We start from the raw sequence: 25,701 nt of genomic DNA on the forward strand, positions 1-25,701 counted from the left end.
GCTCAGCTAGGTTATTTGTCGCAGCAATCCGAGTGTTTAGTTTGCATTCAAGCTCCCATCTCGGCCTAACGAACATTGGCTAGTATTTAAGAAGATGTTCTATAGTCTGCTCAGTGATTCCATCACATGAGCAGCAACTATCGTCTCGCAGTCCAAAACAATGGAGATATTCCCTCATGCATCTATGCCCCGAAAGAGCCTGAGTTAGTTCATATGTAGGCGATTCATGCTTCCAAAATGTTTTAGCCTCGTCTGTGCTTCTTAAAAGTTGCTTGATCCACTTATTGGCAGTTTCTTCTTCATAAATTTTTCTTCACTCATTGTATTTATCATTTGAAATCGACGTGATGGTAACTTACAGGCAGAAATAAATCAATTGGAGATTACTCTACCCTGTTGGGAATTGATAAGCGCATTTGCCTGCCATCCTTGAAGTTCTTTTTCCGGCAATTAAATTTCAGATTATTAAGTACGCGAAACGGTGCTTTATAAGTTGTCAATTATAATAATAATAAATACAACTTTGTTATCTTTTAATTGCCTATTTATTTTATTTATCATCATAATTAACATTATGATGATAAAAACGAGTCTAAATATTTTATGAGGTGCTGTTTGCATTATTTGAAATTACTGAATCTTCAATATTACATTTTGACCGCTAATTAACCGAATTTTTGTGCCTGGATTAATAATTCTGAATATTTTGTGTGATTTCGGTAGCATTACTAAAAATAACAGTTTTTGTTGAACATACTTTATTATGTGCAGAAATTAATTTTCAGATAAAGGAGAATTTTTTTTGAAGTATAAGTACGAATAAAGTTAAACAAATGATTTATTTTCTTAAAATAATAATTATTTCATATATTTATGACGTGAATTATAAAAATTTCAAACAAGCAAATAATATGACATGAGTTACTTATTTACAAATTGGCCTCGATCCAGTCAACAAAATAAGGAACTCTCGTCCAGACTCCTGGGTATTCCGCTAAAGCACAACCATTTCCCCAAGACGTGACTCCTACGATAGTTCCATTGACGATGAATGGTCCACCAGAGTCTCCTTGACAAGCATCTTTGCCTCCTTCGCCCAACAGTCCACCACAAAGCATCCGGTCGGTTATGGGATTTTTTCCTTCGTAGGCTTTGGCACATTCTGCTTGATCAACGACGGGTACAATTACTTTGCGAAGAACTGCAGAAGTACTCCCTCCAGACTAAAAAATAATGTAATGATTATTTTCTAACATATACCTACTGCAAATGGGTCCGATTAGACCCATTGTGTAATTCAAAACTGTAAAACCGATTATGTGAAAAGTATTTTTCGAACATAATTTTTCTTAACTAAATCATGAAAAATTGTATTCTAAACTTTACCACACGACTTTCAATAATATAAAGCATATTGCGATGGAAGAATAATGTTATGAAACCCACGAAAATGCCTAAAAGGCGACATTTAAAACAGGGTCTAATTTTACAACACCACAATGCACGTATTTTTATGAGCCAACGGGTTTTAAGAGTTTATGATGAATGTAATTTTATTTCGATGAAGCGTTAATACGAAGTTATCATTTTGAAGCAAGTGGGTTTCTTAAGAAATTTACGTAAAAAAAATAACATTCTCAGTATGTTTTTTGCTCTTATACATATTAAGGTTTCCATGTGTTTTTGTTTGAAAACAATGAACATATTTATTTGGCACATGTGCACTTGTGCATCTACCAGTATAACTTTATTTGAATCACTATCCTCCTCGTAGTGTGGTCAGCGGTTTGCCATACAAGAGGTCTCGGGTTCAATTTCTGTCAATTTTTACAACGGCACTTTTACTCTGGAATATATTTTTAAAAAAAAGAAATCTATGCTTTCTTATGATTTACCTATGCACTATAGGGTGAGGAAAAGGAATGATAATGATGATTGACTAAACTGTTTTCATTCCATTTTACCTGTAATTAAAATTTTAGAAAATGGACTAAAAGTTAAAGTTCAAAAAAAATCACAAATTAAGCTGACTTACAACAGTGCTACCCCAGCCAGTAATTAATGCTGCAGATCCAGTAGAAATTTTCTGATCTTGAGTTGGAAGGGGAATGATCTTCGTGTTAATATTATCAATTTTGATTTCACCAAAAAGTAAAATCAGAGCAATATCATAGTCAACAGTAAAGGAGTTATATTTTTCATGGGTAATAATTTTATATCCTTGGAATACTTCTCCTCCTGATGCATGCATATCGGAACCCACGCGAATTGAAAAACGATGTGCTACAAGACTGAAAAATAAAAAGCCATCAATAAAATTCTTGGAAATCAAAAGGCAGTGCATCAATTCATTATCGTCAAATTAAAATACCTAAATCATACATTGTTGATTAAAATTGTGTATCTTTTATTGATGTGTATCTGTATTCTAAGTGATTATTTTTCTTTGTAATATTTTATGAGAAAGGAATATGGATGTCTAGGGATTAACAGGGTTAATATCCGGGCTTGTCACTATAGTTAAAGCCCTGCAAATGCCTAAACACCTTAATTCCCTTCTCATAAATATGTTTAACATTTTGATTTAAATATCTCTCTAGGGAGGAAATCTGAACCATCTACAAGTATTTGGACTTACGGGGTGTGCTCTGAAAATAAAGAGAAGTTTTTAATTTCACGGGTTTTGAGAGTTAGATTTTTTTTTTTTTTACTATGTTAGTGTACATGCCCCTAAAGTATGCTTAAATTTTTAGACGTACTCATTTTTTACATTTTTAGTCTGTGGCAGCCTCTAAGATTAGACGTGTTTTTATGAGCTCTCTTTTTATGAGAAATAAAAATTAACAATTGAACTCTCCAAACCCGTGAAATTTAAAAATTGCCGTTTTTTTTCTGAACACACCTTAATACATCATTAATTTGTTTAAATTGCTGTGTTTTCGAAATAATTGTTATTTTTTATTTGATAAAATTTATTGAAGTATCTATTTGGAACTGATATTTATTTCCCAAAATTATAAAAAATACACCCTTTGAGACCTAATGTTTATATTTTTAAACAAACATAGCAATAACTTATAAACTGTAAGAAATAAAAAAATAAAAAAACACTTAACAATTTTAAGTAATTTTCTTTTATACGTCAAATACTTTTTACTACTGCCAGATTTTATTCAGGTTATGAGGAAGGTCTTTTTAGTGGGTAATAAAATAACCGATTCACATTAAAAAATATTACACGGCAGATTATGGTGGCCTTCGTGGTGTATTGGTCAAGACGCTCGACTAACGCACGGAAGGTTCCGGGTTCGATTCCCGGTGAGAACACAAAAATTAAAAATGTGATTTTTCTCAAGCTTGAGTGTTCTGTGATGTAATTCGCCACTGTGATTGGGCCTCCTGGCCTATTGTGGTGCAAAAATAAAATAAATAAAAATAAAATAAAAATTATCAGTCCCAAACATACTTTTGTTAAGGAGAGTACTTCAGTAGCAAATAGTGGGGAAGTTTTATCGATAAACTTATATTTTAATAATGGTATACTGTACAAATATACTAATTTTACTCACAAATACATAAATTATTTAAACTTCTAACAGAAAACACTATAATATCGTTTTAGACCATTAGTGGACTTAACGAAAGAATTTTACATGTCAAGGTGACGATATTATAATGAAATTAGAAAATATATACCCGGCTGCGCAGTGTCCAGCGGTCAAAATGACGCTTGGTCCTATGATGGAGCCGCCACAACGAAAACTGAAGGCTATCCCGGATTGATATAGGAGAGCAACTTGCCATGGAGCATCAGTGATACTGGCGTCTTCACCTCCTATTATAGGGGAAGATCCAATCCCTTTAACTGGTCCATGATCAAAACCTGGAACGAAAAACATGATATATTTGAAATTATGATAAACCGTTGATGCCTTGAACTTAAAAACTGTATTTGCTTGTGAAAGGTTATTTTTTTTTCTGTTCTGTGTCCAAGCAGATGAAGAATACAGTTATCTGTGTAAAATAGAACAAAAATCATTGACTAGCGTTTTTGACTCAATGGCTACTGTCAGATAAAAATTTTGAAAAAGGAAATGAAGTGAAGATAAGTTTGCCATTTTTAAGGTTCTGGATTTGATTCCTAGCATGGTGGGTATGAAATGTTTTTTTTTGTTCCATAGTTTTTAATTGTTCATGGACTGGTACCTGAAGCATAAGACTGACCAGTAACTTCACCTTTATGTAACCATGGATCAAAGTACACTGTATTTGGTGTACAAATGCAGTGCCCTATGGACAATCTGCTGTGAATAAGGGTAAATTGATGATGGCCATTGAAGTTTTTTTTTGATTGAATATATAAATAAATATATATTATAACTATTTCAATTTTACTTTTGCAACAATGAGTATTTGTACCTTAATATAAAATTATTCCAATAAATAAAAACTTACTTTGTGCAAGAGCAACAACAGCGGATATAATTATAAGTTTCCACATTTTATAATTTATTATTCCATTCTACTTTTAATTTTATCAATTTATACCATTTTCAATTATCGCCATTTATGTAAAATGATAAATCGTAATCTTAATTCATATGCGGGTAGATTATAAAATAAATAAGAAACCTCTAAAAAAATAATCGGCAAATAATGTTTATACCATATCATTCGTTTTACACATTGAAATAAAAGTGAATTTAATTTTTATCAACTGGTTGCGAAATGATTTTTTTTTTCAAATTTGACAAAATAAATAAAATAAAATAAAAATTGTAGCTCTATACCACATAAGAGGTAAACAACAAATAATGCGTTGTACAATAGTTTACGTCCCACCATTTCAAATATTAATATTAAATTTTTATAAAAATAAAATTTTCCGCGTCTGTTAACACTCTTTTAGCCGAGCGATATCTTCCCACACATTACATCTAAGACTTTATTATTGTAACGTCCACTAATGTGAAAAATTTTAAGAAATAAATTCTCCTCAACGTCCTGGCCCTTATTGGTCATGTTTTCATATCTGTACTTTAGATAACTATCCATTCATATGCTAACACCTTAGATAAGGGGAAAAAAACCCCCTGCTCTAAGTTTCACTGATTAATTTGTTTATTTTTTGTTTAAATTCTATGACATTGTGAACAATATTCTGTGTTAGTTTTAGTTTTATATCACTCGTCGATGGGAGGAGTGCTCTCCCGAAACTATAGTAGTGTTCTTGTAAAATAATAAAATTGTGTAACACCAATAACAAAGTTTTATTTTCATGATAATTTAAAATGAAGTGTTACGAAGTGAATGCCGATTCAATTTTTAAAAAAAAGAAATATTCAAATTTATGGTAACTAATTCAGTTTAACCCCTGACCCTTCCAACTTCCCAACCCCCTAAAAACACATCATCAAAGTGCTGCATGTCAATCTCCAACAAGCTAAGGTGTTTACCGCAGAAGCAAAAGCAAATTCCAGTAGTGAAGCTTGACATGGGATATATTCTATCCTAACTGTTAATTGTTTATGTATAAATACAATGAACTTTATAATGAACGAGCTAAATCCGGCAATATTTTGCTTTTTGTTATTATTAATAAAACATAAAATACAAAAAGTACATATTATACTCCCGGGAGTGATTAAAAAATCTCATTTGGGACCGTACATAAAAAAAAAAAACATTTTTGTGACAATACATAATATCATACATAGTTAATACTTCCGAGATAGTAGGAAAACATTATTGTATAAGAAACATAAAACCTAGGACTTTACACCATTTATATAAATTAAATTAATAACTATCACTATCAAAAATATTTAAGTAATATTTTTTCATTGCGACACTTCTGGACTTTTTATTAGATTTTTCGTGTTTTAGCTCGTTGGGCAGTTTATTTTATTCGGAATGGCCAATATTTTCCTACTTTGAGTACATATTCGTATATAGATTAAATAAATCGTATATAGATTTTGAATCGGGTTATGGTTGGTTGGAAGAAATTGCCATTTGGCAATAAGCCTACCAATGTACAAATAACATTATGTACAAAAAGTTAAATAAATAAATGGTCCTGTGGCTAGTGTCTCGGATTCACGGATCAAAAGTCCGTGGTTCGAATCCCACTCTACCTCAACTTGATAACCATTTTCTAATGGTGTGTTACTTACAACTCGTTGAAAATTGCCCTCAAAATGAAATATTTGGGTAAATCATAAAAATGAAAATATTTTCTATTTACAAAAAAATTAAGTAACAGTCATAATAAAAAAAAAAAATAATTAATAAAAAAGGGAATTTTATTTTATCTGTATAAAATAAGCTCTTCATGGTCAATATTTTTAGTGCCATAACCTAGGGTAAAAATACGTGAATTCATTTGTATGAAGAAAAGTCAGATAGCATTTCCCCTCAAGATAAAACATTTTTAAGTTTACTGACAAAGATTGCTTCGTTATGCTTTTACACTACCAAAGAAATGGGTTCGGTTTTTTAAAAATAAAACCATTGACCTATTATTACACATAGACGCACTCTGGGCCCTCTTAAATTATGACACCTTAGTCATGCTCAAACTTTCAGTCATGGTAAAAGCAAATTAAGCCGTTTTTTAATGGCCAGCTGGTTTTAACGTGGGTTGGACATTTTATTTTAAATCCAAATACCTGATTGTGCAAGAAAACGTGTAAAAATTGTTTGGATAAACGTAAAAAAGATGATGAAACTTTTCGTTGATAAGTATGAACCTAGTTACTTGTTTATGATTGAATTCAAAATCTTAGAAAAATTAATTGAAACATTGAATTTAAGTTGGTATCTAAGTACTTGTTAAGGTTTGAATTCCTAAATAAAAAATTTTAATATTCAAATAAAGAAATCTTTTTGCAAATATCAATCGCTGTTCTTCTTACCAACAGGGGTGCACCATATTTAAGAATGCTTTTTTCAAAAATGTATTGAATGTCAGTTAATATTATTTTAGTTTTACCAAAAATCTAGTAAAAAGAAATAAATTATAAGGGATTTAAAGAAAATAATCTGATTGGGATCCATAAAAAATGCTTGTTGTTTACAAACATTCTAAAACAAAGTTTTTTGTACGAACAATATAAAAAAATACGCTTCTAACTTGTTTCGACTTAATAAATTGAAGATTTTATTAAGCAGTGCTATACATATGCCAACGTCAAAGATCTATATTTCGCTGAAAACCGCAGTTAATCGGTCCAGTAGTTATTCAGTCTATCGAGGACCCACATACAAAAATTGCCCATTATATATAGATAAATAAACATGACTCGAAGATATAGCAATAAGAACAAAAATAAATTATTTTTCAATTAACAACTTATTTGTTTTAAAGCCTCTTATCAAAAAATATCTGATGTTTAAAGCATTAATTATCTCTAATTTGTAAAGTTGTGTTTCTGAACTTACCTCTCGCATACGGAAATAATAATAAAAAATGCCTTTTTACTTTATTCATAAACAAACATATTTTTTTATAAAAGTTTACAAACTCATAAGTAGAGGTGGTTTTTTTATTTGTACCAATTAATATTGTTTTGGTTGGCCTTATTATAATTAATATTTTATGCGCAAATTATCTCGTAAATATCAAAATCTTTTTTCATCTTATAATAATTTATGAATATTCCAACAACGTTTCGCTATACATTTTTACACGTTGTTTGTGTTAAAAAATGTCCATGAAACAACTTCAGGTGAAAATAAAGAGTAATTAAGATTTATAAATAGATAAATATTTTCATTTAAAAAAAAAAAAAAGCATTTTTCAATATACACTTATTACGTTAAAATTTGATTATGAAAATTTTAATTGGTGCTTTCGGTTTAAGCACAGCTCTAAAATAAAAATCAAAATAAAAATACAGGTTTTGGTAAGAGGTTCAATAATTTATTGCGTTTTATGGAAATTTAAAGGTAGAAATTCTACTTGGTGGAGTGGGCCTGGGTCTAAATATCAATGTTTACATCTTTCCTTTGATCCAATCTACGAAGAATGGAACCCTCGCGTATACTCCGGGGTATTTTGGCTTGCCGCATCCATTACCCCAGGAGGTGACTCCGACGATTTTTCCAGAAACAACGAATGGGCCACCTGAATCTCCCTGGCAGGCGTCCTTACCACCCGCATCCAAACCTCCACAGATCATCCTGTCGGTGATGCTGGATCCGCCGTATGCTGCGGCACATGCGCTTTGGCTTACAACGGGGACTGTGACCTTACGAAGAACTGAAGAGGTAGACCCTCCGGACTAAGGACAAAGAAATAATAAAATAATTAAATAATTTTCATGAGGCAAATTTATACAGGAGTAAAAATATTCTTGGTTTTTGATAAACTTAACACATCTTTTTAGGTTAGTACATCGTTTTATTTTAATCATGAACGAATCCAAAATTCCAATTTATTAGTAACTATGGCTGGATATTTTAATATTTTTTTTTCTACTTTTACAATTCGTTTTTTTTATTCATCGAATTTATAACTGTTACTGATCTTTCATGGTAGATGATGAAGTTTTGAGCAAAAGCAAAGCTAGATTAAGGTAGTAGTTTCTAATATCAATGAATGCGATCTTTCAAAAACCTTTTTTTAAATTAATAAACTAGGATTAAGTTTTAAAATACTTACGGAAGTAGTTCCCCATCCAGTGACGAGGGCGGAAGCTCCTGTAGCGACACTTTCTCCTTGACTTGGGAGAGGGATGATCCTCATGTTGGTGTTATCGAGACTGAGAGCTGAAGCGAGGGTGATCACTGCAACATCGTAGTCAGTGGTGGCTGAAGAGTATCTCTCGTGTGTAACGACTTTAGAAGCGAGACGAGTAGAACCTCCAGAAGCATGGTTGCTTGATCCAGCACGAATCTGCCAGCGGGAAGCGGTGGTTCTAAAAATAGCAATAACGATATCTAAACAACAGTCTTTTTTACACCATTAGTACACAGTAATTAGAAATAAATCAATTTAATGATAATTTATATAGGCGGCCTATCAATAGCTTATCAATTAATTAATAATTTATACTGTTTGTAAAATTTGGTCTACTGGTCTTAATACATTAGTTTTGTTTTGTATTATTATTTTAGTTTATATTGTTTATAATGTTAATGATAATTAGGTTAATTACGCTTTATTATTATTATTATTATGTTAACTTTGTTCAATTACTAATTTAAGGCATGTTTCACATTTTGTAAAATGTTTCCCCCGGTTTGGAACACCCCAGTGAGGGAACATTGTTCTGTATAAAAAAAGAATACAAACAATGTAAAAGTATAAATAAATATGGAGAACTAGTAAATGAACTCCCCTCCTCAACATGAATTCGGTACTAAACGTTCGATATGATTTACAATCAAATCCGTAGGTAACTTTGGTAAAAAAGTATTACTGTTCAATATTTTACCTCAGCCAGTGTTAACCAAAAGAGTTGAAATGTATGCAACTCAGTAAAAATGTTATTTTCAAAGCCAGTGAATAAATAAATATTCGCGATCTTTGTCAAGTTGTGTTCGTATTTCATGGGGAAATAGCACTTTACAATTTTAAATAAATAAGGATATATGAAATACCGTCAAATTTTTTTTTCACTAATTGATTAAATAAAAAATATTATTGAATTAATAATTTCAGATTCCCGCGAAAACTGTTTATTGCATCGGCCTTGATCTTAACACTTCACGATTCGGTTAAATTTTGAATTTTGTGTATGTAACCGCTTAAATTTAAGTAAAACACCGTCACAAATCTTAAAATCACAATTGTCAAGGCTAAATATGTCGCGTTTTTGTAAAGGCATAATCTCAATAAATTTTAATTTTCAAAATAATTGTGCATGAAAAAATTTCTCCACAATGGAAATAAAATTATTTTTTCTAGATTCATTTCACATATTTTTATCGGTATTTGTAGTATGTGATGTTCCTCTATTATTCATAATAATTATACTTCCTAATATTTTGTAGTGAAATCAAAACAACAACCTTTTTGAAAAAACTAACAATTGTCGTCTCGTAAGATCATATTAACCTGGCTGGTTTGCAGCAGTAAACATGTGTCAGTAGTATCAATTTCATTAAATTGATTCATACCCAGTGGTGCAATGTCCAGCGGTCAAGATGACGGTAGAGCTGATGATGGAACCACCACAACGAAGACTGAAGGCAGTTCCAGTTGAAGAATACTGGAGAGCCACTTGCCATGGAGCTTCAGTGATGCTCGCAGTCTCCCCCCCTACAATAGGAGCATTGCCGATACCGAGGATTGGTATGATCCTGGGCCTGACACCACCTTGTAATAGAAAATAAAAATGTAAAGCATTGAACAGATTTTTATCACATAATCAAAGAGATTTTTTTATTTACCTTGGACCAAAGCAAGAAGCGAAGCCAATACAAGGATTTTGAACATCTTGGAAGTGATAGCAACAATTGCATTGTGATGGTATTTATAGCAGATTTTTCTGCATCTATTTTCAAATCTGAAGATAAAAAATTATCGCTTGAAATATTAATCAACGGATTATTTTTTTATTATAAAATTTAAAAAATGTTAATTAGGTATTCGAACATATCATTATTAGATACTGGTGTATTCAATTAAATGTAATCCTTTTTTATATTACCATCTTTGTAATAAAACATTCGATTTTAAAAAAAAATATATATTGGGTTACCATAAGTTGTATGTTTTTTTCAATTTTTAAAATAAGCACCAAATTTAAAACAAAATAAAAAAGATTATTTGTCATTAAAAAGTAAACTTTATTTTCTAAATGACATTGTATTAGGTTTTACTTTACATGTATTATTTAATTGATTACAAGCATTCAGAATGAAATGAGAAAATAAAAAAGAAAGCAAGTAAGAAGAATAAGTAAATGCATTAAAGATTAATTTGTTGTAAAATAATGAAGGAGAATGGTCGGGGTCGGTATAAAATAAGAACGTCTTTCTCGAAATCTGCTATTAAAGTTTCACTATAAAACCTTCAAGTACGGGTGTTAGCATAAGTTGTATCGGTTTTTTTTCAATCGCAAAGAACAATAGAACAAATCGCAACAAATTAGACAATAACTTATTCTCCCTATTTGTTTTTTTTATTCCCTCGATTGAACGCTAACAGAGCGAAATCATCACATTCATTTATTTAACATTCCATTTTAAAGGCTTTTAATGAAGTAAAATATAAACCGACACAATTATTTTTTATTCCTTATACACGTACGTACATATGCTATAATGCAAAAAAATATAATGCCCGCTTGCTCATAAAATAATTTTTGGAAAAATAAAAATAACAGGGAAATATAACATAATACGAATGCCAATAAAAACAAATAAAATGGATTTAAAATAATAAATCGTATTTTTAAAATCAATATGGATATTGTAGAGAAATTCTTTCATTTATAACTTTAAAAAAAAAAAAAAAGAAAAAATATGTCACTAGAAAAACACGGCATATTTGGCTGAGATAGTTGTTACGTCAAGATTTGTGAAGATGTTTTATAGAAATTTGAACAGTTGGGAACAAAGTTAAAAATTATCATGAATCGTAAGGTATTAAGGGCGTGGCCAATGCAACGACCGTTTTTGCGAGAATTCAAAATTAAGTCAAAATAATCAATAGTAGTTTTTTTTATTTTATAGGACAGTATTTTATAGACCCTTATTACTTTAAAAATGTGATGTTTCCCTATTATCACAAAAACAACGTATATTTGCATTTGTTTAACTGGGGATATTACCTTAATTTTATAGGAAAATATGGTAAATTTACCGTAATATTTTTTTTATTCAAATACCCATGTTTAAATCTGATTTGTTTTTTTCCAAGGATTTTACATATTTAACTCTTATTTTTTTGCTCATCCCTACCATGTGGACATCACCAGACGCCTTCTTTTATCGCCAGCACAAACTTTCGCCTCCTCCCGCGTTCCTAAAGTTCTACCAAATAAAGCCGAAAGATCGTCATCGGCGGCCTTCAAGAGTATCGGGAGCCCGCAGGTATAAATAAGAGGCAACTTGGGTTAAGGTTGTCCTGAGGCATGCGTAGCACGTGTCTAAGCCAGGGACACCGCCGCATCCTCGGGACGCTTGTCATAGGAAGCTGCTGCGTCCGTTCTCGAACTTCAATGATTTATGAAATTGAAACACATTATGCCCAATATTCTCCCCAAGCAAAAAAGTTCCTCAAAACTCAGAAGTTCCGTATTTTAAACTTTGGTAAAGTGCCAAGATTCACATCCATAAAGGAGTACTGGCATTACAATACAAGAGTTTAATAATTGAATTTAACTCTACGGTTGATGATAAGGAACAAATACTAAGTATTTTACAAATTTATGGGTAAAGGACATATCATATTTTAGATTTCAGTGACAAAATGTTGTTTTGATGTCATAATACTGGTTTTTAAAATACTTTTAGAGCTAAACTTCTTTATTTGTTTGTATATAGTTATTGTTCATACTTAAAACAACTTCATTGATTAAAATTAGTTTCTGAATTCAGAAATGAATAGAATAATTGAATTAATTCTAATTATTTATCTCTACTTCAAAAATCAAGCTCAATAAAAGCATCTTCGTTATTAGTTGTAAATAAAACATCAATATATATTAAATTATGCCTGGAGTGGATTGGATTTCACCTCTTCCAGTATCCGGCCGAGATCTATCTACATAAGTCTTCCTGTCCACTTTATTGAAAACCTCTCAGCGACTACTAGCGGTGGTTGGCACCCTCCGCTGACCGGCGCTGTTCACACTTGTCGCCCTGAATAACGTATGAGGCTATTGAGGAAGCTTTCTACCTCCCTTTCTACATCTCCTGAATCGACGCCCCTACTGTAAATAAATTTTATTTGTATTCACTGAGCGCGTGAAACGGAAACCTCGTATTTATCAGTCGTAGTGAAAAACAAACCCGAATACATTATCTCATATATAACATTCGGTTACATGGCCCTACAGGCCTCATCTGAAGGACCGCCTTGTAGTTTTTTTTCACTTTTTTAAAGATCCTTTTTGATAGTTTTAGTCAATATTACTCTTATTAAGATTTTTCTTGCTACTTGTGATAAGCTGTTTATCAACTTTAAAGTATGTAAATACAATTAGGTTATCTATTCTTGCATAATAAAACAATATTTCTAGGAATTATTTAATGGATTAATCCTATTTTTAATTGTCTTCAAGTACAATTGTAAATGTACGTCATATTAAAATCTTTGTTAAACAATAATTATAGTCAACACGCAAAACGTATTTTTATACGCTTTTATAGGGACAACCCTAGTTAGGCAGTAGACATATTTATTTGTTCTTTTTTAGACCTTGTTCTAAAGAAGTTGAATTTTTCATATCGCACCTGAGTGAAAACAATGGAACAAGACCTAAATTGTCATTTTTATATCCAATATGCAAAAATATTCCTAAATATATTTTCTACCTCCACGATTAACGGCATTGGCTGTAAAAGCTAAAATTACGATGTCATTCGATATTTTTGCACTCAAATTAAGTTAAATAAAATGGACAATGATCATTATGCCGTTTTTATCTCTGAAAACATTAAGCATTCATTATTTTATAGAATTATATAATATTGTTAATATTATAAAATATCAACTGCTCTCCCTCAGCCGCTTTCATGCAATTCGTCTTCCACATAAACCATAGCTTGTGTCACGATTTTTTAAAAGGTATTATTCTAATATTGATAGTATTCTATGTTTTTTATAATGAATAATATAAATTTGTTTTAATCTATACTGGAAATGAGTGTCATGTTGATTATTATTGACCGTACATGTTTTTTCAATATTTATTGTTAGGTTTGGTTTTGGAATGTTGAAACAAATTGCTTTGTTGAAAGTTAGACGCCAAGTAATTTATAATTTTTTTATCGGCCTCGTAATGTAATGGTCAGCGCATTTGCCTACCATGCAAGAGGTATCGGGTTCGATTCCCAACAGGGTTCATATGAAATATTGATTCAATAGGGTGTTTTACTGGGCTAGTACCTGAAGCGTGAGACTGATTATCTTACCTTCATGTTACAAAAATGATCAAGATACGCTGCAATTGGTGTACCAATGCAGTGCCCTATGCACTATTAGGTGCGGGTAGGGAATGATAATGATGAATTTATTACATTGTTTTAATTTTATGAAAAGTTATGATATAAGGAAAATATAACAACACAAATAAATTATGGGTGTTAAGCCGTTTTTTAGCATTCTTGTGGTCCGAAATCTTGATAGAGTTCCAATCTAATATTTGTAATATTTTAAGGGAAAACCCGATCTGATAAAAAAAGAAAACATTGTATTTTCTTATTGCGTATAATTGTTTATATGAAAAAATACAAATTTTATTTTTAATATAAAAGTATTACCAAATTTAGATAACAGAAAACTTTTGAAAACGTCACAAATCACTTTTTTTCAAATAATGATAAAGATTTAATTACTTATATGATAAATTATCTGCAAAAACCTCAAATAAAGAATTAGTTTTTATCACGATTAACGTATAATGCTCTCTTATGTAATTAACGAATCAAAATACTTTTATCAGCATATCAGTGGATTACAAATTCATATTACGATATAATATAATTGATCATGATTTAAATATATCATAAATATTATCTTTTACACACCACGAGAACAAGTTACTTTTTTTACAATATGTATATACTTGTATCAAACCGAAAAAAATCACAATGGCAATACAGCTGACAGTCGGTATTTATATTTTGATATAATTACAGTTAAAATTAGTGTTTACTTAATTTTAGAAATTCATTTGCCAAACAATTTTTAAAATATCTCCCAGTGTTAAAAAATTAAAACGGTTATTGGAAAATTGCCAAAAACCTTTATTTTAAAAATAGGAATTCACCAATTTACATTATTATTAAATGTTAAATTAATTTGGAAGAAAAGTCATACACAATACAATTATTTGATTATGAATTATAATAAAATAATTCATGAATAAGAACAAGTTTTTTTAAAATATAATTGTGTCAACTAATATATATAATTTTTTAAATTAAAAAACATTTATCTGTAATAATGTATTTTTTATCATAGGCCCGGCCCATCACATATTTTTGTCTTTAGTGTGTGAACTCATACTCCATTATTTATACTGGGAATATGTAGAAACCTGAAACTGGTAGATATAAAAAATCATAAAAATAACTTTTTGTTTATTTATCGTATACCAAAAGCTTCTAAATATTTAAACGTTTTTTTAAAAATGAATTGTGATTACGTCAAGATATAAATTATATTTAATTTCCATTTCTTTTCTATATTGCAAATATGGCTTGTGTTTGTCAAATACCTCTTACTAAAAATTTGTCTTAATATGTTAGTATGTTAAAATCCATAATAAAATGCTTTTATTAAAAAATATTTAAATAAATAAAAAAATAAACGCAAATAAACATAATTTGAAATTTTATTTTGATAACGCGTTTTCATTGGTTTGTGTCAGGTCAGATTACGAATACAGCTCTGTGTGTAAAATAATCATAATCCTGGACAAGTATTTTTGTCTCAATAGCTGCTGTAAATATCATGAAATGGTTGTTGAAATATTTGCATAATAAATATGTGTATATAAAAACATAATTAAAATTATAATTGAGATATGGTTTCTAGAAACTCACTAGTATAGACTATAGTGAGAAATAGGAGTTAAAAATAATATGCTAAATAAGAGTGAGTATTAAATCAAACAAAACACATAATAAAAACACATCAAAATATTAAGACATATAAAAAGGAAATAAAAGTAAAGGTATGGAAGGAAAGCAGATTTGTCAATTTTTTTATTTATTTATTGTATCTACTTCCATACCTGTAAAAGCCCTCCGGGCATTTATGAGAATTAAGTAAATAATGTTAAAAATGTTTTAAATAAAGAAAAATGTGTTTTTAGTTGTGTTTGCCTGGAAATTTATTTCTACCCATAATAAGGTATGTTAAAGAAGAAATGTTATTTTAAGTAATGCTTCCGGAACCACACAAAATATTCAGACTTATTAAATATCCAGGCAAAAAGTTCGGTTAGTGAGCGGTCAGAATATAATATTGAAGAGTCTGTCATTTAAAATAATGCAAACAGCACCTCACAAAATATTTAGACTTGTTTTACGTCTAATATTGTTTACAGCTTTACCACTCGCCTGCGCTCGGCCAGTTAATAGACAATAAACTTTAGATTAATGTAAGTGATCATTTATCGACTTTTTATGCCTACCGGTTGGAGACATACCCGTCTCTTCGTCGGGACACTCACTACAAAAACTTGTATTTATTATTAATCTAATTAATAACTCACATAGCGCCGTTTCGAAAAAAACTCAAGTATGGCAGGCGAATGCGCACATCAGTTCGCAACAAGATAGAGCTATCTCTAATCAACTTATTTTTACTATTAAGAAACCACGATCAATTTTCACACACATAACTGTTTGCTTGCTGCATCCGCTCGGGTGCAGAAAATACACATCCAGCCATGCCATAAATCATCATCATCGTAATTCCCTTTTCGCACCTAATAGTGCATAGGGTACTGCATTAGTACTCCAGTCGCAGCGTACCTTGATAAAAAAATGTTACTTGAAGGTAAGATGATCAGTCTTACGCTTCAGGTACCAGTCCAGGGACTATGAAATATTTCGATGTGAAAACACCCTATAAATAAATATCTCATTTCAACTATGTTGGGAATCGAACCCGCAATCTCTTGCATGGTAGGCAAACGCGCTGACCATAACGGCACGAGCAATAAATACAAACTATGATACAAAAAAATATGTCATATAATGCCAGAACTGTGAAAATGATGTAAGAGCCTCGAGAGGTTAATGGCTGTTTTCTTTAGTGAAATTTTTATTTTTTTAAATTTTTTTATTCTTATTTTTCAAACCAACACAGTCATAGTTAAAAACAAAACATAAATAATAACAACAAACAACAAGACCAATAATTATGAGTTTTATGTAGAAAAAAATATTTAAATATTTACAAAAACAATACGTACAGTTCACTAGGGGTGAAAGGAAGTGGGATAGGAAAACGGGGAAGGAAGAGAAGAAGAAGAAATCGTAAGTAAATATGAAACAATAAAAAAAGAAATAAAAATGTAAATAAATTTACACATACATATATACACACACACATCCATATACATACGTATTTATATATATATATACATTGAAATTTGTCGCGAAGGGTCTGAGAGGTAGATGATAGCTGATAAATAGCCGACACATGTTCTGGTTTGAATCGTGGAATGGAACCCCCCTCCCTGTTTTTAAGTATTTTTTTCAATTGTTAATCATATATTACAAATTGTGTTTTTGGGTGGTAGAATAGAAGTATTTTTTTTAGTTTATTAATTTAATTAAAAAATAGCATGTACATTACAAACTAAAATTTGAGGCGTACATATTTTAACAATAAAAAAATACATTAAAAAGACTTTTGTCAAAGCAATAGGACAATCCTGCTCCGAAAAACCCCTTTGAATACATGGAATAGATCAACATTCAGATTGACGTTGTTTAGCATAGCTGTAGACCTTCCAACAGGCATAATCATTGGCAAGTTGGTCCTGTATGTCGGAAAATACAATACAATATTACAACCAAATACATTTTTTAACATTAATCAAATACTTATATTTACATTAATGTTTCCCATTCGTGTAGTGGTCAAGACGCTTGATTCACATACGGAAGGTTTTGGGTTCGATTCTCGGTGAGAACACAAAAATTGAATGTGATTTTTCTTAAGCATGGGTGTTCTGTGATGTAATTCACCACTGAAGTTGGGCCTCCTGGCCTAAATAAAATGAATAAAATGAATAAAATGAATAAAATGAATAAAATGAATAAAATGAATAAAATGAATAAAATGAATAAAATGAATAAAATGAATAAAATGAATAAAATGAATAAAATGAATAAAATGAATAAAATGAATAAAATGAATAAAATGAATAAAATGAATAAAATGAATAAAATGAATAAAATGAATAAAATGAATAAAATGAATAAAATGAATAAAATGAATAAAATGAATAAAATGAATAAAATGAATAAAATGAATAAAATGAATAAAATGAATAAAATGAATAAAATGAATAAAATGAATAAAATGAATAAAATGAATAAAATGAATAAAATGAATAAAATGAATAAAATGCATAAAATGAATAAAATGAATAAAATGAATAAAATGAATAAAATGAATAAAATGAATAAAATGAATAACATGAATAAAATGAATAAAATGAATAAAATGAATAAAATGAATAAAATGAATAAAATGAATAAAATGAATAAAATGAATAAAATGAATAAAATGAATAAAATGAATAAAATGAATAAAATGAATAAAATGAATAAAATGAATAAAATGAATAAAATGAATAAAATGAATAAAATGAATAAAATGAATAAAATGAATAAAATGAATAAAATGAATAAAATGAATAAAATGAATAAAATGAATAAAATGAATAAAATGAATAAAATGAATAAAATGAATAAAATGAATAAAATGAATAAAATGAATAAAATGCATAAAATGAATAAAATGAATAAAATGAATAAAATGAATAAAATGAATAAAATGAATAAAATGAATAAAATGAATAACATGAATAAAATGAATAAAATGAATAAATAAAAATAATAAAAAAAAAAACAAAATAAACAAAATAAACAAAATCAACAGAATGAACAGAATAAACAGAATAAACAGAATAAACAGAATAAACAGAATAAACAGAATAAACAGAATAAACAGAATAAACAGAATAAACAAAATAAACAAAATAAACAAAATAAACGAAATAAACGAAGTAAATGAATGAAGTGAATGAACTAAATGAAGTAAATAGAATAAATAAAATACTCTTAATGTTTTTTGCTGATTATAGGTGAAAGTCTCCCAATATATTGATACTTTTGTCCCGAAGTAGCTATAAGCTGGATAATACCTTATCGAAGAACAGTTGATATTTATTATTTATCTCACTCTCCAGAGAGAAATACAATACACAGATGAACTTAATATCGAGATAGTATGTCAGTTTTACCCAGACATCTTGTAAGTTTTCTCTATTTCTCACAGCCAATAAACACCCCCACCCTGCCTGTGGCCACCACGACCTCGTCTTACTACTGTTAAAATTACTATCAAACAATTCAGAGTCGAAAACGCCACCATTTAACCAAATTTTGGTTAATGTTATAACAACAAGTTGAAACATTGAAACAAAAATCTTTGCGTTCCCTGATTTTGACCAGAAAATGATGGATTCACTAGAGTGCGCTCAGTTCACATTCGCTTTAGAAAGCGCGACGAATCAGACTCACTCACGGCCCAGCAAAAATATTTCACGGCGTCGTTACGCCTATTGAAGTTTGCATTTCAATAGTGCAGGTTACGCCATTAAGATGCTTGACTCACGCACGGAAGGTTTCGGGTTCGATTCCCGGTGAGAACTCAAAGATTAAAATGTGAATTTTCTCAAGCCTGGGTACTCTGTGATGTAATTCACCACTGTAATTAGGCCTCCTGGCCTGTGTGGTGCAAAGGAAAATGCAAAAAAAAAGATAATAAACATTTATTTATATTATAAAAAAACCAAAAGACGAGGAAATTTAAAATCATATTCAAATTGAAAAATTAATTCCATCAATTACACAAAAACAATATAAAAATTATTGAAACATTTGATTTTTCAGCTTTAAAAAATCCCTGAGTTGAGTAAGATAAATCTTATTATACAAGATAATTCTTATCAAAATACAGCTCTTTGAAAACAAATCATTTGTTCTGGCTAAACCCCTTGATTAAAATAATTAAGATGATAATTAGTAAGATAAAAGTTAACGAAAATTCACTATATATAATCAATTAAGATCGTTTTCTTACATCACTTGACAAAATGTTCCGTGTTGTGCTTCTGGTTTCATTCCTTGCTGTAGCCTATGGTATTTTTTTAAACTTTTTAGAATACAAATCGCTGCCCTAGTTCTTGTATGTTCAATAGACCATTTCGCAAATTGTACAAAATACATTTTATTTGTTTTAAAATTCAAATAAGTATAATCAGCAAGTGGAGATTAGCACTCGAAAACTGCTGAAAATACTATTAAGTTAATAACGGAAAAAAAGTCATTATTTAGCTACATGAACGCGTAATAAAATAATTAACATATTTGCATTCATAACTCAATTTAAAAAAAGTTCTATCGAACATACAAGAACTAACGCAGCGAAATAATTTTTTTTTTTCATTTTATCGATTTTATGGTTTTAAATGATAAATAATTAAAACAAGAAAAAAAAATAAAAAAATAATAGAATATTAATATAGAAAATTTTTTAGTTTATGGATTGTATTTTTGGGTTTGTTTCACTTTACATTCATGTGACATTCATTATTCTGCTTGTGTTTACTTTTAAATTACCACTCAAGGTTCCAGGTTTGATTCCTGAAGAGAAGACAATAAAAACGATTTTTTTTTTCTCAAGCCTACGTAATTCCTGTAATTTTCCACTGCAATTGGGCCTCAGGGCCTGTTGTGGTGCAAAAAATTATACATATAATAATAAAGGAGGAAACATCTCATACTTGTTTACAAATATTATGACATGCTGAGAATACTGTTGTTTTTGTTTTTGCTTGAGGTTGTGTTTTAATCGAAAGAGTGAATAAAAACTTCAAAAAAGTAGAACATTCTAAAATTCTAAATTATTTGAAAAAAAGTTTTTACCAGTACATTAATATAGATACTAAATTAGGAATTTAAAATACTTGTGACTCTTTCTACTGAAAAAGGTCAAAAAGATTTTCAGAATCCTTTAATTGTTTATTAATCTTATTCGAGTCAAATAATTTGATAATAAACGAATAAAAAAAATATGATTTCCACAAATGTTTTCCTATTAAGCTGAAAAATAGGTACAAAATATGATATGCTTCAAGCATTACTTGTTATTATTATTAGATCAAATTAAATATACAATACATTTTATAACACGATCTAAAAGTAGCTTACCCATTACGTCATCATACCGCACACCGCATTCGACGTAGGTAGGTAAGTCTCTTCTTGGCGGCGCGGAGCCGGCGTCTAAATCCAAGGATAAATTTATTGCTTATTGTAAAATGAAGAAAACTCCCCAAAGGAGTTTTCTGTTATCTATTAACCTTGGAAAAATAATGTTATTTACCAGTAGATACTTCCGAATTATTATTTTTACTACAACCCAAGGCCATGAATAACAAAAGAAATCAATGTAAAAAGAGCTGGGTTTGTATTTATGTATTTAAACGTACGTGGTGGTTATGCGTGAATATTTACTGCCATTTATATGTTTTGGTTGTCGGCTTTTTCTTGAGAAGTAGGAACCTGAGAAGCCTGGCAGTACCTACCGCATTGCAACAATTCACAAATTCCATTTTCAAAATAAACTGACAGATGTATTTTTTCTTAAAACAAATAATGTCTTCTGCGATCCGCACTATAAACTAACAACAACAAATAATATTCGTACTTATCTTGCTATATAAAGTAACCGCTCAAGTGTCAGCATTATTATTTTCACCGCATCCAATATCCAAAAAAACTGATGCACAAAGCAGAATAAGAAAGAACCTAACATCCGCATCATTCCCGCATTAATATCTGGTGGAGCAAGGGGGAACACTTCAATACAGGTGAGTCGATTTCCATTGCATATTAAGTGGCAGAAAACGTCCTTAGTAACGTGTGTGTTAGTTGACCTTGTTGGACCATCTTGGATCTGTTCATGCGCTTTCTAAGCTATCGAGGAATTAACTTTTGCGCCTCTCTCTCGCGTCACCACGTGAAATTCATTTTTGTAATACATTTTGGTTTTATTTTATCAAAAACTAAGTGATTGTGAAATATTAAAATATTTGTTTTAGGGGCTACCCTTGGCCCAGTTCGTGGTATTGGCCAAGCTCCCATTGTTGGAGGTGAGCAGGCTAGCATCACTGATGCTCCTTGGCAGGTGGCTTTGGAGTACCAGTCCGTGGCCATCTATAGCTTATATTGTGGTGGCTCTATCATTAGCCCGACTGTCATCTTGACCGCTGGACATTGCACCTTTGGGTTAGTATCATAATTAAATAAAAATACTCTTATCAGGATATTTTTGAATAACGAATCCTTCTACAAACTTTACAAAAATCAGTAGGTGGTAAAACTGAAAAAATATGGATGTTCAAACATCGGCGGTATGGTGTAAATAGGCCACTCTAATCAGCCTATGACAGATCATAAACCATGTCAATGTCTAGAATTCCAAATTTTCTTATCTCGAATGTCTCCAATTTCTGTAGTTATATTTTAAATCCTTTGAAGGTGCAATCCAGAATATTTATGAACAAGAATTAGGAAACATTGATTTTTTTAATTAAAAACCTGTTAGTATTTTTATTAATTTATTGAAGCATTGACAGAAAAAAAATTAAAAATAGGTTAACGAATTAAATAACAATTTATTTTATATATTTTTTTCAAGATCATTCCCTCACACCATCAAGTTTCTGTGGTAAAAACAAAGATTTAAATAACTAGATAATCCCTTTTCAATACATTTACCAAAGTGTTTTTTTCAAACTCTCTGCTGTGCAATAATTTGAATTTAGTAATTATGAGTGAGATATATGAATTTTACAAAAAAAATATTCTTAATGCGCTGAGGCCACAAAACCGCATTCCCAAAACTAACGCGAACGCTGCGCGATCCTTGTACGTACGTAGTATTATGATTCTTTGGGTTGAAAATAAAACATAAGTTATGATAGAGAGGGTGTCGAACCTCAGACTTTCAGATGCAAGGTATACGACACAATCACGTGACTACAACCTGTCTCGTGAGTGCTGAATCCTGTTCATATTACGGAATAAAAAATCATTTTATTTTATGATTCAAGATCATCTGCAAGCCGCTGGAGGATTCGCGCAGGATCGAGTAAGCATGCTTCAGGAGGAACTCTTCACTCCGCTGAAAAAGTTACCACACACCCAAAATTCTCTAACCAAAACCTTGACTATGATATGGCTGTAATCATCCTCTCATCCCCGATCAACATTGATAACATCAACACCAAACCTATTCCTCTACCTGAACAAGGAGAAGATGTTCCTGCTGGCTCTCAAGCTCTTGTAACTGGATGGGGAAGTACCTCTGTAAGTAGACAAAATTCTTAGAATGAACCTTTCTGAAACTTCTAGATGTAGGTTCTACAGTGCAGAAGAGATAACACCAATACACATTATATAATGAATGACCCTAAAAATTTTGTCCGCCTTCCTTACTTCATTAATATTTAAAATAGTTCACATTTATATTTTAAATAGGCTTCTGTGATAATAAGTGCTCACTTCAAAGCGATTATAAACTCCAAAAATTCCAATTCAAGCAAAAAATGCGCGCTTGAAAATGGTTTTTATATGATTTTTGACAATAACCAAGACGGCATATTTATCGATTACAAGGCCGGCCTCCTTTAATGTCTCGATACTCACGCTTAGATCAATAGTAAAACAGATAGAAAAAACTATAATAACTAATTGTTTTTTATTATGGCAACATTAACGATGTCTAGAGACTCATATTTGTTAATAGGGCAAAATCTAGACATATTATTTTTTGCATCTAGGCGTTCGCTTTCCAAACTGACAGCTATATTAGAATTCAATTCCACTTCAAACTTTTCTTATTGCTCTCTCATATTTTAATAGACTTTTAAGAAAAAATGTGCCAACCTCAGAACGATCAGAAATTAAATTACATCGTAATTAAAGGAAAAATTGCTAGGTGGAAGAAAATTTTTGACTCTTTTAATTCGTAGATAAACGTATCGAGGGGTCTAGACCCGTCAGTAGAAACCAATGTACTTACCTCAAAACTCGATGGTGGGGGGATCGGTAGTGTATCTTCGTAATAGGATGCAGGAAATGAGGAAGACCGAGAAAGGCATGGCACGATCAAGTCCATCAAATACTTGAAGATGGGCATGTAAAGAGTAGGAATAATAGGCGTGCGTGCATCAGAAGACGTATGAATGTAGAGGAAACGAGGTCTGTATGCAAAGACCGAGTATAACGGAAAAACGACGTGATGGTTTGTTTGTGTTCGTTTGTTTGTATTAGTTTTAGTAACGATGTATAAATACTGAATTCCTTAACTTGACATTAAATTTCTAAAGACCTTAGTAATAAAAATTTAAATAAATAATGTAATAACTGTACTAGACCCGTGTAAAATACCTTTTGTAATATATATATTTAAAAATATATATTGTAAGGATACTAGGAAAAAAGATTTGTATGCATAAGCAAAGAAATAAATAATTGGAACTAGAAAAAAATAATAAAATAATTCGGAAGTCAAACTGAATCAAACTGTCAAAGTGAATGAAACTGAAAAAAATACATTGAAAAAAGTCCAATATAGTAAAAACTGATGGAAAAATATTAGGATCCATTGTTAGCTCATCACTTTTTTTTCTCAGGAAGGAGGATCTATTCCTTCTGTTCTCCGTAAAGTGGTTATCCCAGTTGTAGACCAGAAAGCGTGCAAAGATGCTTACGAAGGATTCAATCCCATCACCGACAGGATGATCTGCGGTGGTCTGTTGGGAGAGGGTGGCAAGGATGCCTGCCAGGGAGACTCTGGTGGCCCATTCGTTGTTGATGGAAAGATTGTCGGAGTGACTTCCTGGGGTGGTGGATGTGCCGAACCCGATTATCCAGGAGTTTGGTCAAGAGTTCCATACTTTGTTGATTGGATCCAAGAAAACATGTAAAAAATTGATCTGTTTGTTTTTACTCGTATATTTATTTTGTAAATTTTTTTTATAAAAAAATAAAACCTTTTGACTAAATACTTATTTTCTTATTTGTTATTCCTATTGATTTTTTTTTTAAATTAAGAAATTATACTTTAAATTCAATTAACGTCAAATAAATAAATAAATTCACTAATAATTTTTTTTTGATAAACTAACCTACAACTTATAAATTTATTCTTTGCAAATAAGCCAAAAAAATATATATTGGAGGTAATAAATCATAAAATGTTGAGACTCTGGGTGAGTACTCATTACTTATATGAGATGCAGATGTAAAGAAAAATTCCCCGCTCTCGTCTATAGGTCTATCCATTTTTTTGTAGACATGAACTGAATTCAATCCCCTTGGGAGTTATTGATATTAATACATTACAAGAGAGATGAAGAACACTTTTACAATGAAAACCACGACAACAACATTTAATAAGTCTAGGCATTTACGGGGCAATGACAGGTCACAAGCCCTGTGAATTTATCCCTTCTCTAAAACGCTCTTCATCTTTGTTGAAATTCATCAAACAACTTTTAATTAAATTTAGAGAAACAAATTTATATTAAGAAAAAATGTATATATATAATTATTACAATCAAAAGTTTCGCACTACACTGAAATTTAGTTCAAGCTTACCTACATAATATGGATGGATATTTTATTAAAAATAACGTTCCTGACCATTTTTTCTTCAGTTCGCTGCGATGGTATTAATGTAAACGTTTTTTTAAATTGTTT

At 30.4% G+C, this 25,701-nt stretch overlaps 3 protein-coding genes across 3 annotated transcripts; 1 reads left to right on the forward strand and 2 right to left on the reverse strand.

The window, feature by feature from the left end:
* Window positions 1-884: 884 nt before the first annotated feature.
* Window positions 885-4,501, reverse strand: LOC148283181 (trypsin-1-like). The gene is made up of 4 exons (XM_088223905.1): window positions 4,456-4,501; window positions 3,697-3,883; window positions 2,036-2,291; window positions 885-1,223 (listed from the first exon to the last, which is right to left on the reverse strand). Exons 1-4 carry the CDS (start codon window positions 4,499-4,501, stop codon window positions 930-932), a joined length of 783 nt encoding a protein of 260 aa, XP_088080031.1. The 3' UTR covers window positions 885-929.
* A 3,401-nt stretch (window positions 4,502-7,902) lies between these two features.
* Window positions 7,903-10,502, reverse strand: LOC148283182 (trypsin-7-like). The gene is made up of 4 exons (XM_088223906.1): window positions 10,399-10,502; window positions 10,126-10,324; window positions 8,666-8,921; window positions 7,903-8,285 (listed from the first exon to the last, which is right to left on the reverse strand). Exons 1-4 carry the CDS (start codon window positions 10,442-10,444, stop codon window positions 7,998-8,000), a joined length of 789 nt encoding a protein of 262 aa, XP_088080032.1. The 5' UTR covers window positions 10,445-10,502; the 3' UTR covers window positions 7,903-7,997.
* A 4,267-nt stretch (window positions 10,503-14,769) lies between these two features.
* Window positions 14,770-24,946, forward strand: LOC148283183 (trypsin-7-like). The gene is made up of 4 exons (XM_088223909.1): window positions 14,770-14,791; window positions 22,035-22,221; window positions 23,049-23,304; window positions 24,633-24,946. Exons 1-4 carry the CDS (start codon window positions 14,770-14,772, stop codon window positions 24,924-24,926), a joined length of 759 nt encoding a protein of 252 aa, XP_088080035.1. The 3' UTR covers window positions 24,927-24,946.
* Window positions 24,947-25,701: the final 755 nt, after the last annotated feature.

The sequence above is a fragment of the Micrasema longulum genome, unplaced genomic scaffold (assembly GCF_059751315.1).
Source record: "Micrasema longulum isolate JH-2025_06_02 unplaced genomic scaffold, ASM5975131v1 h1tg000254l, whole genome shotgun sequence".
NCBI classification, from domain to species: Eukaryota; Metazoa; Arthropoda; class Insecta; order Trichoptera; family Brachycentridae; genus Micrasema; species Micrasema longulum.